The sequence below is a fragment of the Mustela nivalis genome (assembly GCF_964662115.1).
Source record: "Mustela nivalis genome assembly, chromosome: 1".
NCBI lineage: Eukaryota > Metazoa > Chordata > Mammalia > Carnivora > Mustelidae > Mustela > Mustela nivalis.
The window spans coordinates 122,565,459-122,579,349 of NC_139020.1; the positions used below are offsets into that span (position 1 = coordinate 122,565,459).

The 13,891-nt window shown below is 40.1% G+C and overlaps 1 protein-coding gene across 3 annotated transcripts in view; it reads right to left on the minus strand.

Moving 5' to 3' along the window:
- ARMC8 (armadillo repeat containing 8) overlaps positions 1 to 12,049 on the minus strand; it is a 137,444-nt gene extending 125,395 nt beyond the window's left edge. Inside the window, exon 1 of one of the 3 annotated variants that reach the window (XR_014308471.1) lies at positions 11,735 to 12,042. Coding sequence is in view for 1 of the 3 variants with exons in the window: in XM_082719347.1 (XP_082575473.1) it covers positions 11,735 to 11,779 (45 nt within the window). In the remaining 2 variants the exon portion in view is untranslated. Of the gene's footprint in view, positions 1 to 11,734 lie in introns of all 3 variants that reach the window. The other 2 variants (XM_082719347.1, XM_082719348.1) reach the window with 2 other exon arrangements.
- Between the last annotated feature and the right edge of the window lie 1,842 nt (positions 12,050 to 13,891).

Here is a 13,891-nt window from a genome sequence, read left to right on the forward strand (position 1 = left end):
GAAGATATTTGCAAACGACATATCAGATAAAGGGCTAGTGTCCAAAATCTATAGAGAACCTAGCAAACTCAACACCCAAAGAACAAAGAATCCAATCGAGAAATGGGCAGAAGATATGAACAGACATTTCTGCAAAGATGACATCCAGATGGCCAACAGACACATGAAAAAGTGCTCCACATCACTCGGCATCAGGGAAATACAAATCAAAACCACAATGAGCTATCACCTCACACCAGTCAGAATGGCTAAAATTAGCAAGTCAGGAAATGACAGATGCTGACGAGGATGCGGAGAAAGGGGAACCCTCCTACACTGTTGGTGGGAATGCAAGCTGGTGCAGCCACTCTGGGAAACAGCATGGAGGTTCCTCAAAATGTTGAAAACAGAACTGCCCTATGACCCAGCAATTGCACTACTGGGTATTTACCCTAAAGATACAAACGTAGTGATCCGAAGGGGCACGTGCATCCGAATGTTTATAGCAGCAATGTCTACAATAGTCAAACTATGGAAAGAACCTAGATGTCCATCAACAGATGAATGGATAAAGAAGAGGTGATATTTATACACAATGGAATACTATGCAGCCATCAAAAGAAATGAAATCTTGCCACTTGCGATGACGTGGATGGAGCTAGAGGGTATCATGCTTAGCAAAATAAGTCAATCAGAGAAAGACAACTCTCATATGATCTCCCTGATATGAGGAAGTGGAGATACAACATGGGGGGGTTAAGGGAGTAGGAGAAGAATAAATGAAACAAGATGGGATTGGGAGGGAGACAAACCATAAGTGACTCTTAATCTCACAAAACAAACTGAGGGTTGCTGGGGGAAGAGGGGAGGGAGCGGGGGGTGGAGTTATGGACATTGGGGAGGCTATGTGCTGTGAAGTGTGTAAGCCTGGTGATTCACAGATCTGTACCCCTGGGGATAAAAATATATGTTTATAAAAAATAAAAAATAAAAAAAAAAAACAGATGTTGCCTAAAGAATAGAAAAATAATAAATGCTTCCAGGGATACTGCAAAAAAAAAATTAATCAAGAACTATGACCTAATATACTAAGCAATACTAAAAATAAATAAATAAATAAATAAAATTTAAAAAAGACAAGAAAAAAAAATTAAGAGTTATAAAAGTGTGCAACTGCTGTTTTAAAACTTGAAGTAAGGGGCACCTGGGTGGCTCAGTGGGTTAAGCCTCTGTCTTTGGCTCAGGTCATGATCCCAGCGTCCTGGGATCGAACCCCACATCAGGCTCTCTGCTCTGCAGGGAGCGTGCTTTCCCCCCTCCCCACCTGCTTGGGATCTCTGTCAAATAAATAAATAAAATCTTTTAAAAATTAAATTAAATTAACTGCTAGACAATTCTTTCCTAGCTTTGAGGGGAAAAAAAATATCCATCCATCTCGGACAATACACAAAAATAAAATCATCAACAAAGACTGGCTTTTTCCTTGCAGGTAACTATCATACCCTTCCTATTTTTCCAAGATTCCCACTTGCCTCCAAAAGGAAGAGAAATGAGAAGAAAATGCCCATGCACTATTCAAATCTTGGTGTTCTGTTGTTTTTCTTTTACTTTTTGAATTCTAGTAAGCTTCTGGCCTCATTAGAACTCAATCAGATTCTCGGGGTACCTGGGTGGCTCAGATGGTTAAGCATCTGCCTTTGGCTCAGGTCATGATCCCACAGTCTTGGTATCAAGCCAAGGTTGGTATCAGGCTCCCCACTCAATGGGGGTCAGCTTCTCCCTTTCCCTCTGCCCCTCCACTGCTCATGCCCGGTCTCTGTCTCTCTCAAATGAATAAATAAAATCTTTAAAAAAAATCAGATTCTCATTCAAATTCTTTCAAACCTGTCACATTGGATTTTTGCAACTATTTTTATCCTTTTTTTAATTTTTTTATTTTTATCCTTTATATTTTCTATCAGGGGATTCGTTACCTTAGTGTTTCTAGAGGTTTACAGCATCGTCTCTCTCCATATTAAGCAAAGCCCTATTTTTTTTGCAGCCTCTAGCAAATTTGGAAGGCTTATAAAATAGCACTTCAGTTTGGGTGGATTCTATCTGTATAGAATGTACCATAATTATGACAGCTGAGACTCCTAGAATATAATTAGGTTTAAATTTCATAAACACAATCTGAAAATACTTAAATACATAATTTTTAACATAACTACCTGGGTAAGAGGTAACCCTGAACTCTCAATAAATAAGACTCAAAATCGGAATTTACATGTTAAGAAAACACTTTAAAATGGTAAATCAGTGCTCAGAGTTTGAAAATAAAATTCTAAATGTAAGGCTGTGCACACAGTTGTTTTTTTTTTTTTTAAAGATTTTATTTATTTATTTGACAGAGAGAGATCACAAGTAGGCAGAGAGGCAGGCAGAAAGAGAGGAGGAAGCAGACAGCCCGATGCGGGACTCTATCCCAGGACCCTGAGATCATGACCTGAGCCGAAGGCAGCGGCTTAACCCACTGAGCCACCCAGGTGCCCCAACACAGTTTTGTTTTTTTAATTAGGTGTTTGGATATATGGCTCTGACACTTTATATAATAGCATGTACAGTGAGCAAGTCTGCCTCTCTAGTTCTCAGTTTTCCCCCAATTAAAAAAAAAATGATAAGAATGAACTAAAGATTATCTGCAGATTTCTTCCAAAGACTCCATAACTTACACTCACAGAAAGAGGGACTTCTTTCATAATTAAATGAGATAATTAAATGAGATAAAAGTGTTGTAGCCTTTACTTTTTCTGTACTGAGTTTTTAATATAATAAAATACTAGAGACCTTTTATAATATCAACAATTGCCAGAAACATGTTTTGGTGGTCACAAGAACTGGAAGCAATTTAGCATTCATGCTCCTTTCTAATCATGTACTGCAATGTTTATCCTTTTAAAGTATGGTCAAATCATAAGGAGTTGTTTGGGTCTGAACAATCTATAAGGTTCCTTCTCACTATTAGATTCTATTCACTTGGGATACCTGGGTGGCCCAGTCAGTTAAGCAGCTTCCTTTGGCTCAGGTCATAATCCCAGGGTCCTGGGATGGAGTCAGGACATCGCATCAAGCTCATTGCTCAGCAGGGAGCCTGCTTCTCTCTCTGCCTCTGCCTGTCACTCTGCCTACTTTTGCTCACTCTCTGACAAATAAATAAACAAAATCTTTAAAAATAAATAAATAAGTTTTATTCACTTACTCTTCAATGTAGATGGGAATGTCTAAAAACTGACGGCTAACAAGAGATCTTTCCAGATAAAGAAAAGGAAATAAGTAAGGATCAACATACAAAACAGCACAAATGTCTAAGTCCAAGGAGGCAAAAACCATCTCTGGGACATAGGACTAACAAGGGTTGTGAGGAGTTTTATTAAGATTGAGATATTCTCTGGGTTGGCTAGGTTCATTCAAATGCCTCCCAAGATGATAAGATAACCCAGGAAATCCATTAGGATGTATTCAAATGCTTAATACTGAATCTTGACAAAACACAGTGAGGTTATTCATACATGGATGGGCCACAAGAATAGTTTAAATTATTATTCAAGAATGAAATAATATAATGACTTAGATATCCTGGGTACCACCTTTCATGGTACCGCCTGTAAGTGGAAGCATTCAGATAGGCTAGCTGTCTACTGATTTCTTTTTTTAAGAGAGTTTATTTGCTTCAGGTTCTTATGAACCGTGAACACCATTGCCTCGGAGCTATCCATGGTGCTTGACTCAGACTCAGCCCACCACTTCCAACAATTGACGCATTAGCTTTCCTACTATAGTACCACTAAGGATCTGTCTGACCCATCATCCACACTGTGGCCTGGACAATCATGCCAGTATTATAGGCCACTTGTAATCTTTCTATTCCACTTGGCCTGTGCCCAGACCCCCCAGGTGTCCTACTGTGGATCTCCAGCTAACCTACCCTTTCCCCCCAGATCTGCTACACCATCTGCTACACAAAACCCTTTCTGTAGAGATAGCACACCCCACAGATCACCACTTACTCTGGGCAAAAGATTATGCTTCTTCAGAGCCAAGCCCCACATGATACCTTATATGAGTTTTAAAATCTTATTGTTACAATTTTTACCACTCAAAAACAAATGTAAATGACTTCTAAATTTTGCTATATATGTTTTTGTGACTGACTCTGGCATCAGTAAAAAAAATAGGAATTATTAACTCAAGACTGATGTATAGGTTCCAGGGATTCATGAACCAACTGAAAATATGTGATTCTTTAGGCAGGTGCATGCTTTCCTGGGGAAGAGGATGTTGAGACTCTTATCCTTAAAAGGTAAGAACTACTGATCAATATGGTGATAATAATAATAACTTCCAAATAATGATCACCCCGTTTAAGTACCAGATCTTTATGTTTGTAGTATAATAAATATATGTTGTCTTTGTCGCAGCTCCTGTCACAAAGCTATTAAAACCCTCGGGATTTCCTAAGTGATAGGAGTGTCTTTGGTTATTCATAAGAATCCCCCTTTGAGCACACCTGAGTTTATGCTATGATCAGTTAGGCTCAGGATGAGACTGGTAACCAGAAAGACCATGTGACTAGAGGGCTAAAACTTCCAGTCCTATGCAGCAAATTCTGAGAGGGGAAAAATGGGGGAGGGGGAGATTAAATCTCAATAAAATCTGATGAACTTCTGGGCTGGTGAACACATCCATGTGCTAGAAGGGTGGCATACCCCAATTCCAACAAAAAAGAAGTTTCTGCATTTTGGACACTTCTGGATCTTGCCCTATGTACCTCATTATCTGGAGCTATCCATGTTCATCTATATCCTTCATAATAAACTGGCAAACATAAGTAAGGATTTTCCTAAGCTTTGTGAACCATTCTAACAAATTATCGAAACCAAGGAGGGCATTGTGAGAACCTCTAATTTATAGCTGATTGGACAGAGGCACAGAAGAACAACCTGGACTTGCAACTAGTGCCTGAAGAAGGGCAGTCTTGTAGGACTGATCCCTTTATCTATGGGATCTGACTCTATCTTCAGGTAGACATGTCAGAATTTAGTTAAATTGTACAACACCCACATGGGGTCCAGAGAGAATTAGAGAATTGCTTGGTGGTATGAAAAACACTCCAGAATATCCACCTGCTTATTTGACACCTCTAAAGGAATGTCCACAACACACAGCAAACTCAGCATGTCTAAAATGAAACTTACTTTTCCTCCTTACTTCCCTAACATGTTCCTCTCCTAAACCTCAGTAGATGATACCACTTAGTTGTAAAGGTAAAAATCCTGTCAGTCATATTTGATTATGATCATGACTCTTTTCCTTATTCGATCAGTGACCACCTATAACTTTCTGAAAGCCTAATAAATTCTTAAAACACTTAAAAATTTTTTATTTATTTATTTGAGAGAAAGGCAGTGAAAGAAAGCATGAGCAGGGAAGAGAGGGAGAAGCAGGTTCCCTGCGGGCAGGGAGCCCAATGTGGGGCTTGATCCCAGGACAACAAGATCATGACCTCAACTGAAGGCAGCCACCTAACCAACTCAGCCACCCAGGAGCCCTTAAAACACTCCTGAAGAGAAAGAATCTCGCATTCTATAATAATTTTGCAGGTCCTAAAGACCACCAAATATTAATAGATTCTGTAAGCTAGAAACTCTTCCCTCTGGGACTACAACTTTTCATTTTCATGAGGCAAGCATAAAACTCTCTTATTTTCCCCCCTACTCCAATAACTGTACTATGAACATACTGGAGAATGTAACTAACTCATTATTCTTCTGATTTTATAGAAAAAGGCCAGTTTTCCCTTATCAAAGTGACAAGTGGGGGACTGTTTCTGCAAAACGGCTCTTATTTGGAATACCTTTCATTCTTATCTAAATAGTCCCAAGGATCATAGCACCACTGTTAAGTGAAAGCAGCTGTTCTCGGTTTCCAGAAGGTAACAGAAATTGTTCTTTGTCAATCACTCCGTATCTTTACTCAGAAGCCAACATGACAGATGGCACTGCAAAGCAATTGCCAAATCAAAAATGAAAAAGATACAAGTCAAAACCACTGAATTTCCTGGCTCCTGGCACTATTTTGAAAGTCTTAAAGAGAATAGGAGGAGACAGTGAAACAGAAAGACCCTATGCTGTTTCTAATTCTTGGTAAAGCTTAAAAAAAAAAAATCCACTTTTTAAAAAAGATTTTATTTATTTATTCGAGAGAGCGAGCGAGCGAGCGAGAGAGCACGAGAAGGGGGCAGGGAGAGGGAGAAGCACGTTCCCCACTGAGCAGGGTGCCAGATGTGGGGTCCAATCCCAGGACCCTGGGATCATGACCTGAGCTGAAGGCAGACACTTTATCAACTGAGCCACTCAGGTGCCCCAAGCTTAAAAAACTTCTTGAGCACTCAGTGTCTGAATTCAGGCAGCAATCTTCCCTTAAAGAGACAACACAATGCCTGGACAAAGACAATGAACATTTCCCATTCCTCATACATTGCAAGTAAAGATTTGGAAGTTCATACTGTTAAATCACTATTAGAAATACCTCCTAACATAAGTGAGGTTCCTGGTGCTTGTGGAATGAATTAATGGCAAACTAAAATGTGCTGACCAAATTTTATTTTGCATTTATTACAAAAAACCAAGAGAGGTCAAATTCATGCTTATGGTATAGCTGGCCTTAGCATCACATAAAAATTTTTCCTATTGTCAGATGTCCATTAAGAGAGCAAATCAATATGCAGCTTAAGGCCAACAAACGCTTATAATTATCAAGAACAGAACAAAATCAAGGAATACTCAGACTTGGAATACCCTGTACAGTTCTACTAGCTGCTTGTCAAAAAGACATGATGGCACTAGGTAACACTGTAAAGGAGATAATTAAAATTAATAGATGCCTTAGTTGTCTATACCAGCCTACAATGTTATTCAATAAAATTTTATTACCTTGCCTCTCTCAAATCATTAGAAGTGACCAAAGTAAAATGCAATCATCCTATTAAGAGTCTTTCACACAGATAAATTTTCATTTTTGTAAAATCCAATTATTAATTTTTAATTTAATACATTTTTAAATACATCATGGTTTTGGTGTTATGTCTAAACTTCTTCATCAAGTCCAAGATTCTGCAGATTTTCTGTTGTTTACTCTTAAAGTTTCATTTTATGTTTTGTAATTAAGTCTATGATCCATTTTGAATTAATTTTCGCATAAGGTGTGAAGTTGAGATCAAAGTTCATTTTTTTAAAATATTTTATTTATTTAAGAGAGAGACAGAGAGAGGGTGTGCGGGGGGGGGGGGGAGGATGAGAGGGAGAAGCAGAATCCCTGCTGAGCAGAGAGCCCTATGTAGAACTTGATCCCGCCAACTCCAGGATCATGACCTGAGCCAAAGGCAGTCACTTAACCAACTGAGCTACCCAGAAGCCCTCAAAGTTCATTTTTTTATCCTATGGTTGAAAGGATGAAAAGATAAGCTACAGATCTGGGAGAAAATATTTGCAAAGCACTTATCTGACAAAGCACTCATACCTAGAATCTATTATAAAGAGCTTTCAAAACTCAACAGTCAAAAAACAAACAGCCCAATTAGGAAGTAGGCAAAAGGATACGAATACTTCACTAAAATATTTCTTTATATCCAATAAAATATGGATGGCAAGTAATGAAAATATTTTTGACACTATCATTAAAGAAATGCAAATTAAGACCATGATGAATTATCATTATGCATCTATTTAGAACAGCTAAAATAAAAAATAATGACTACACCAAATGCTAGCAAGGGTACAGAGAAATTGGATCTCTCATACATTACTGATGGAAATGTAAAATGGTATATCTACTCCAGAAAGGTGTCAGTTTCTTTAAGAACTAAACATACGTTTACCACACAACCTAGCAATTAACACTCCAGGGCATTAATCTCAGAGATATGAAAAGTTACCTCCACAAAAAAACCTGCACCTGATTATTCACTGCAGGTTAGAACAGCCCAAAACTGGAAATAACCAAAATGTCTCCTAGGTTGATAGCTAAAATGTGACATCCATACCATGGAATACTACTTAGCAGTAAAATAGAACAAACTATTGATACACACAACTTGGATGGATCCCAAGGGCACTACGTTAAATGACAAAACCAATCTCAAAAGGTCACATACTGTATTCTTGTAACATAATAAAACATGACAAATTTTCAGAGATGGAATTATTGGTCACCAGGGGTTAGAGGCAGGGGGTTGGTAGGTCTGACTATAAAGAGATAGCATAAGGGAGATTTTTTGGTGATAGACTAATTCTGCATTTTGATTGTGGTGATGGCTACACTACATTCATGATAAAATGATACAGAACTCTACATATACCATTATCAACTTCCTGGCTTTGATACTGTACTATAGTTACATAAAATGTACCAACAGGGGGAAACCGGGTGATGTGTACACAGGGATCTTTCTGTATTATCTTGTAACCTCCCATGAATCTATAATTATTTCAGAATAAAAAGTTTTAAACAATCTGATCACTGTGAAATCATTCAAGAGTTTGGGAAACATGAGAGAATTTATACATTTGTTGAAAAGGGTAATAAAACCAAAGTGCAAACCAAAAATGGATAGGGATGATCATGGTGCAGTCTAGAAAGATAGCTGGAGAGTTTGTTCAACTCCCCAAAACAAATAGTTTAACCAAACATTTACTGAATTATCTAGTATATGCAAGACATAGTGCTATAAATAGCAGTGGGGTTAAGAAAAAGTCAAGTACTTACCTCTGAATTAATTTACTAAGAAGCTAGAACAATTATTAAAGGTCTCAGGGCCTCTGCAAAAGCAGTTCCCTTTGCATGGAACACACTTCTGTTTTTCTAGTTAGTTCTTAACCATCCTTGAACTCTCTCAGTTCATTGTCACTTCTTCATGGAAATCCTCCCTAGCTCCCCTCATTGCCCTCTACATTAAATTAGTTCCCCTACTACGTGCTCATACAGCACCCTATATTTTTCATTCATAACACTAATCACTATTCACAACTAAAGAACTGTGTAATGGTTTGATACCTATTTTCCCCATTAGGCTAAAAGGGCAAAGACAGGTCTATGCAGCTCACCACGGTATTCCCAAACCCAATGACATGCCTGGCAAATGACCGAGAAGTCCAAAATATATTAGATGAATGAATCCATACAAAGCTATAATTCATATGTACAAATGAGCAGGCAGACAGTAAGAGTTACTGGGTTTGGAAGAACCTAAGATCAATTCACTTTGAGAAAGCCGGTTTACATGGACTAGAAGGCTCATGCAAAGGATAAAGAATCTTTTATCCGAAGTTGAACATGATTATCAACCTTTTGGCAACAGGAACCCACTAAAGAACTGAAACAGGAAAGCAGCGTGTCCAATGTTTTCTATAGGAAAATTACTAAGGAGAATGGACCCGAACTGAGAGGGTAAGACTTAAGAAGTGGTAAAAATAATTCCGATGACACTGTGGTAATGAAGGCACAAAATGATGAGAGGCTGGCCATGGGAACAGCCACATGTGTGAAATACTAAGAACCATAGAACTTAAGGACTGATTAAATACAGGGGCATGAAGGGGGGAAGGACCAAAGATGATCCAAGAGGTTTAACAGTGAGTAATCAATGAAAACCAGTACTATTAACAGAAATAGAAATCATAGTTAAGTCCTCTTAGGAGAAGGGAATGTGCTTTGTTACAAGTCTCAGGTAACATCCACGAAATTAAAGATATGAGACTACGCGGGAAAAAAGTCAAGGTTGGCAATGTAATATGTGAGTTGGTCACAATTAAGGTTTAAGACTGAATGAGATTTCTCATTGGGGAGAAGGTATAAAGGGTCTTGAATGAAACCGTTAAAGCCATACGACTTGCCCCTTGCTTGAATGATGCTTATCATGCCATGGACTCATTCAGACTGTGAGATCCCTGAGGGCACAACTTATCTCATCCTCACATTCCCTAAAAGTAAACATTAAACAGTGTTGTATGTAACTGGTGCACAGTAAGTAGCCTATTAAAGGAATCAATTATTTTCAAGGTAATTTCTGATTAAAATTTCCTGTTCTACCTGCACTTTGTATTTCAAAAGGCAGTGCCATAGCAGTGTCTGATTTCCTAAAGCTCTATAATTGATGAATTGGCAGACAAGACTTTGGGACTGTGAAAAATACCTAAGCCCCCAATGAGATTAGAACTAAAGCAAATCCCCACTAAAAGCTTCTGCATAAAATTAAACAGGAAACATTATTTACTAAGGGAGTGAAACAAATGAAAATCTTCAATTGTAAGCCTGATACAAGTTGACAATGTACAAAAAAAGAAGCTTCAGGTGAAATGAAGGATAAACAAGATAATTAAAGGGACTTAAGGACAGTTGAGAGGCATACTTTAAAAAAGAATAGGAAAAAGTCATTTACCTGCTTGCCCACAAAATATTAGAGAAGTAGAATAAAAGGCTAACCTGATTCAATACTTAGATGAATTGAACACTGTTTCCCCAAGCTGTATAAAATAAGGAAAAGGACTGCTAAAATCGATCAAGAGACAAATTGGATGACAGCCCCCACCCCCTTAAATTATCTAGTCTACAGTATTTCAGTGTTCTAACCCTGAATCATAGCAAACGTCCTAGGTGAGTGCCTCTGTGACAGAAGTCCGGGAAGAGAAGAGAAACCGGATGGAATCACAGATTTTAGGAACCTGACAAGTCAGGTAAACTGTAATCCAACCACCCTCTCAGTATCGGACAGTTTCCACAAGTCTAAAAAATGGCCAATTAGTCTTTGCCTATTTCCAACAACAGCAAATGGACCATTCTGGTTGGCAGCTCTAAATTGTTGTAAAACCCTTTGAAGTTAATCCCTCAGTAACTTTCACTCTGGGTCCGGGTTCTTAAGAGCTACACAGTGTAAAGTAAAAGTTGTATTTTGGATTTTTATTTTAACTTAAAAAAACCCCAAACAACTAGGTGTTACTTCCTGGCGGGTCAATACATTCCCTCTTTCAATAATAGGAAAATTGAGTTTTCCCCCTAGTGCTTGACTCCCCTTAAAGGAAAAAGTTATGCCAGGCACAGGTTCCTTTAGACTCCGAGGAGCAACTTCCAAAGCAGAGAGGAGAAAAGGGGCTTAAATAGCTACAGACATTAAGATATGCTGCAGCTGACATGAAATCTCCGTTGCCCAGAAGCAAGCAGTTCTAGCCCGTGCCGGGACGCGACAGAAGCCACAGACCTGCCCTGACCCTCTCAGGCTGTGGGGGCCCAAAGTGCCTGCACCTCTCCTAGCCAAAGCCGCGGGGCGCTGAATGGGCGCTCTTTCCCAGGCCAGTGGCAAGCCCGGCACCTCACAGGGCAGAGCGCTCGGCCCGGAGAAGCAGCAAGGCGGAGAGGAAGGTTCAGTGAAGCACCTGGCAAAGCCCACGCCGAGCCACCGGGCCAGCTGCCCGTACGCCCAACCACCCTGTCCGCCAGAGGCCACCCGAGAAACGGTACCGGTGGGAGCTCCTGGAGTTGGGAGACGTTTCTGGCTCGGTCGGGGTCCCGTCTATTCCTCCTGCCCACCCTCTCTCTCCATGGCCCAAAGCTGAGCCGGAAGCCACCCCAAGGGGTGGTGTCCAGGAGGCACTCCGCGTTTGGGGTGAATGCTGCCGGGCAGCCCGAGCTCTCGAGCCGGCGGGCAGCTGCGGCGGTCACTCACCGAGAGGACGCTCATGCGGATTGGGGTCTCCAACAGGCACGCCATCTTGAGCCTTCCCACCGGGTTACGGCCGGTGCCGGCGCGGGGGCCGGCACTTTCGACAAGGAACTATTGGGCCAACGAAAGGCGCCGTCTGCAGAAAGTCAGGCAAGTAGACGAGAACACACCACGCTCTAGGCACAGGTGAAGCACGGCCAGGCACCGCAGAAGGGAGAGGAAAGGAAAACCGCGCCAAGGGCCTCCTCACGAATCGTCCTCTCAGAAACGGCAGCTACTCTCGGCCTGCGTTAGAGGTGGGAGCGGGCAGCAGTTTCCGCATGCGCTAAGAAGGTCTGCGAGCCCCACCTGCCGCTCGCGGTGGGCGGAGCTAGGGGGCGGGGTCTCGCTCTGGCGCTGCGAACTTCACCAGTTGATTCGTTACAATGCTGGAGCTCACGTATTCATATTATGAAAAGCTCGTATGTGGGGTCACACACGTAATTTGAAGTTCACATTCATATTCATTATCTCACTCCTTTGCACCAGACTGCTAACGTTGTTATTATCGCCATTTTACAGACGGAGGGACTGTGGTCTCAGAATCAGAATCTTAAGCATAATCTGCCATACCCATTTATTCTGGTGTAGTGCTAAGGATAGATACACTGGAACCAGAACGCCTGCACTTAATCTTTACTACTTCCCTTATTATCTGCATTACCTCCAGCAAATTACTTAACCTGCTTATGCTTCAGCTTTCTCTTCTATAAAATAAGGGTTATGAGAACGGAAAACTAAAGCTCTTTCTATTTCTATAAAATAAGGGTTATGAGAACGGAGAACTAAAGCTCTCTGCCTGGAATGTAGAAGGCGTTATATATGTGTATTTCCCCAGCATATGAGTCAAACAGAAAAAAGGTGAGGGGGGGCAAATATCTGAAGAATTAACACTAAAGTGCTCTGGTAACTGAAGCCAAATAAAAACATGCTTCTAATTAATTTTTCTGATTGATTAATCCAGCTTTCCCATTCCGTGTGTATGTGTGTGTGTTTGTGTACAAAACTGTCCTGGACTTGGCTGGACAGGTTTCACCTGCCTGCTGCCTATAACCAGTAAGTTTTCATAGAATGGTTGCAACGAGTACATTATTTGTCTTTTTTTCTTCTTCCATTTTATAGCCACTCCTTAATTCAAGCTGTTACTACATCTCCTGTGGACTAGAGCAATACCCTTCCAACTGATCTTGTAGACTCTAGCCTTTTCACTTTGCTCCTCACTGCTTACCTATCATCTTCCTGTTTCGGTATCCCCCTCTTTTAGAACGTTCCCCTTAATTCACTTTGCTTTTAGAAAAACCCTACATTAGAACCTGTTTTTGCTAACCAAAGAAATCCAAAGAGAATTTTTGCTTTTATGAAAAAAGGTAGTAAATAAAATAGCAGTGAGAGTTTGTTTTGCAGTGAGTCTTGTTAAAAGCAGCTCTCAACCCCAGGCAGCTGGGGAGAGTGACATCCCCAAGCTCATTCCCCAAGAACTACATTCAGCATCTTAGTATTAAGCCACCCATAGCTTGTCTGTGAACATCTGTGCCTTATCTCCATTTATTTTGTGTATTTCTTAGCAAGATATTTCCTAAAGTATCAGAAATGTCTAAGTCTGGAAATGCTCAAAAATGTCTCCATATAAAGTAATGGTAATTGCTTCTTCACTTCATGCCATTTGGATTTAGAAAGTTTTAAAAGAGCTCTCTAATTTTGGATAACGGGGTAAACCTGTACTTGGTTTCCAAATTTATCGTAACCTTAATCATCCTTGCTCATGGCTTTGTGTTCCCAAACATCTGTTGAGTTTCTGGAAAGCAAGAATTTCATTTTTAGATTTTTCCTTCTGCAGTATTTCCCAAACTTCAGTAATCTGCATACCACCCATGCAGTCTTTGTCAGTCTGCACCCAGGTGTTATTATTCACTCAATATTTTTCTATAAGGTTAATTTCAATTCATTAAATAGTTTTATCTTTATCCTAAACCACAATAGTCTATAAAATCAACTTTTTTGTGCTCCTTATTTTTTTTAAAGATTTTATTTATTTATTTGACAGACAGAGATCACAAGCAGGCAAAGAGGCAGGTGAAGAGAGAGGAAGGGAAGCAGGCTCCCTGCTCGATCCCAGGACTT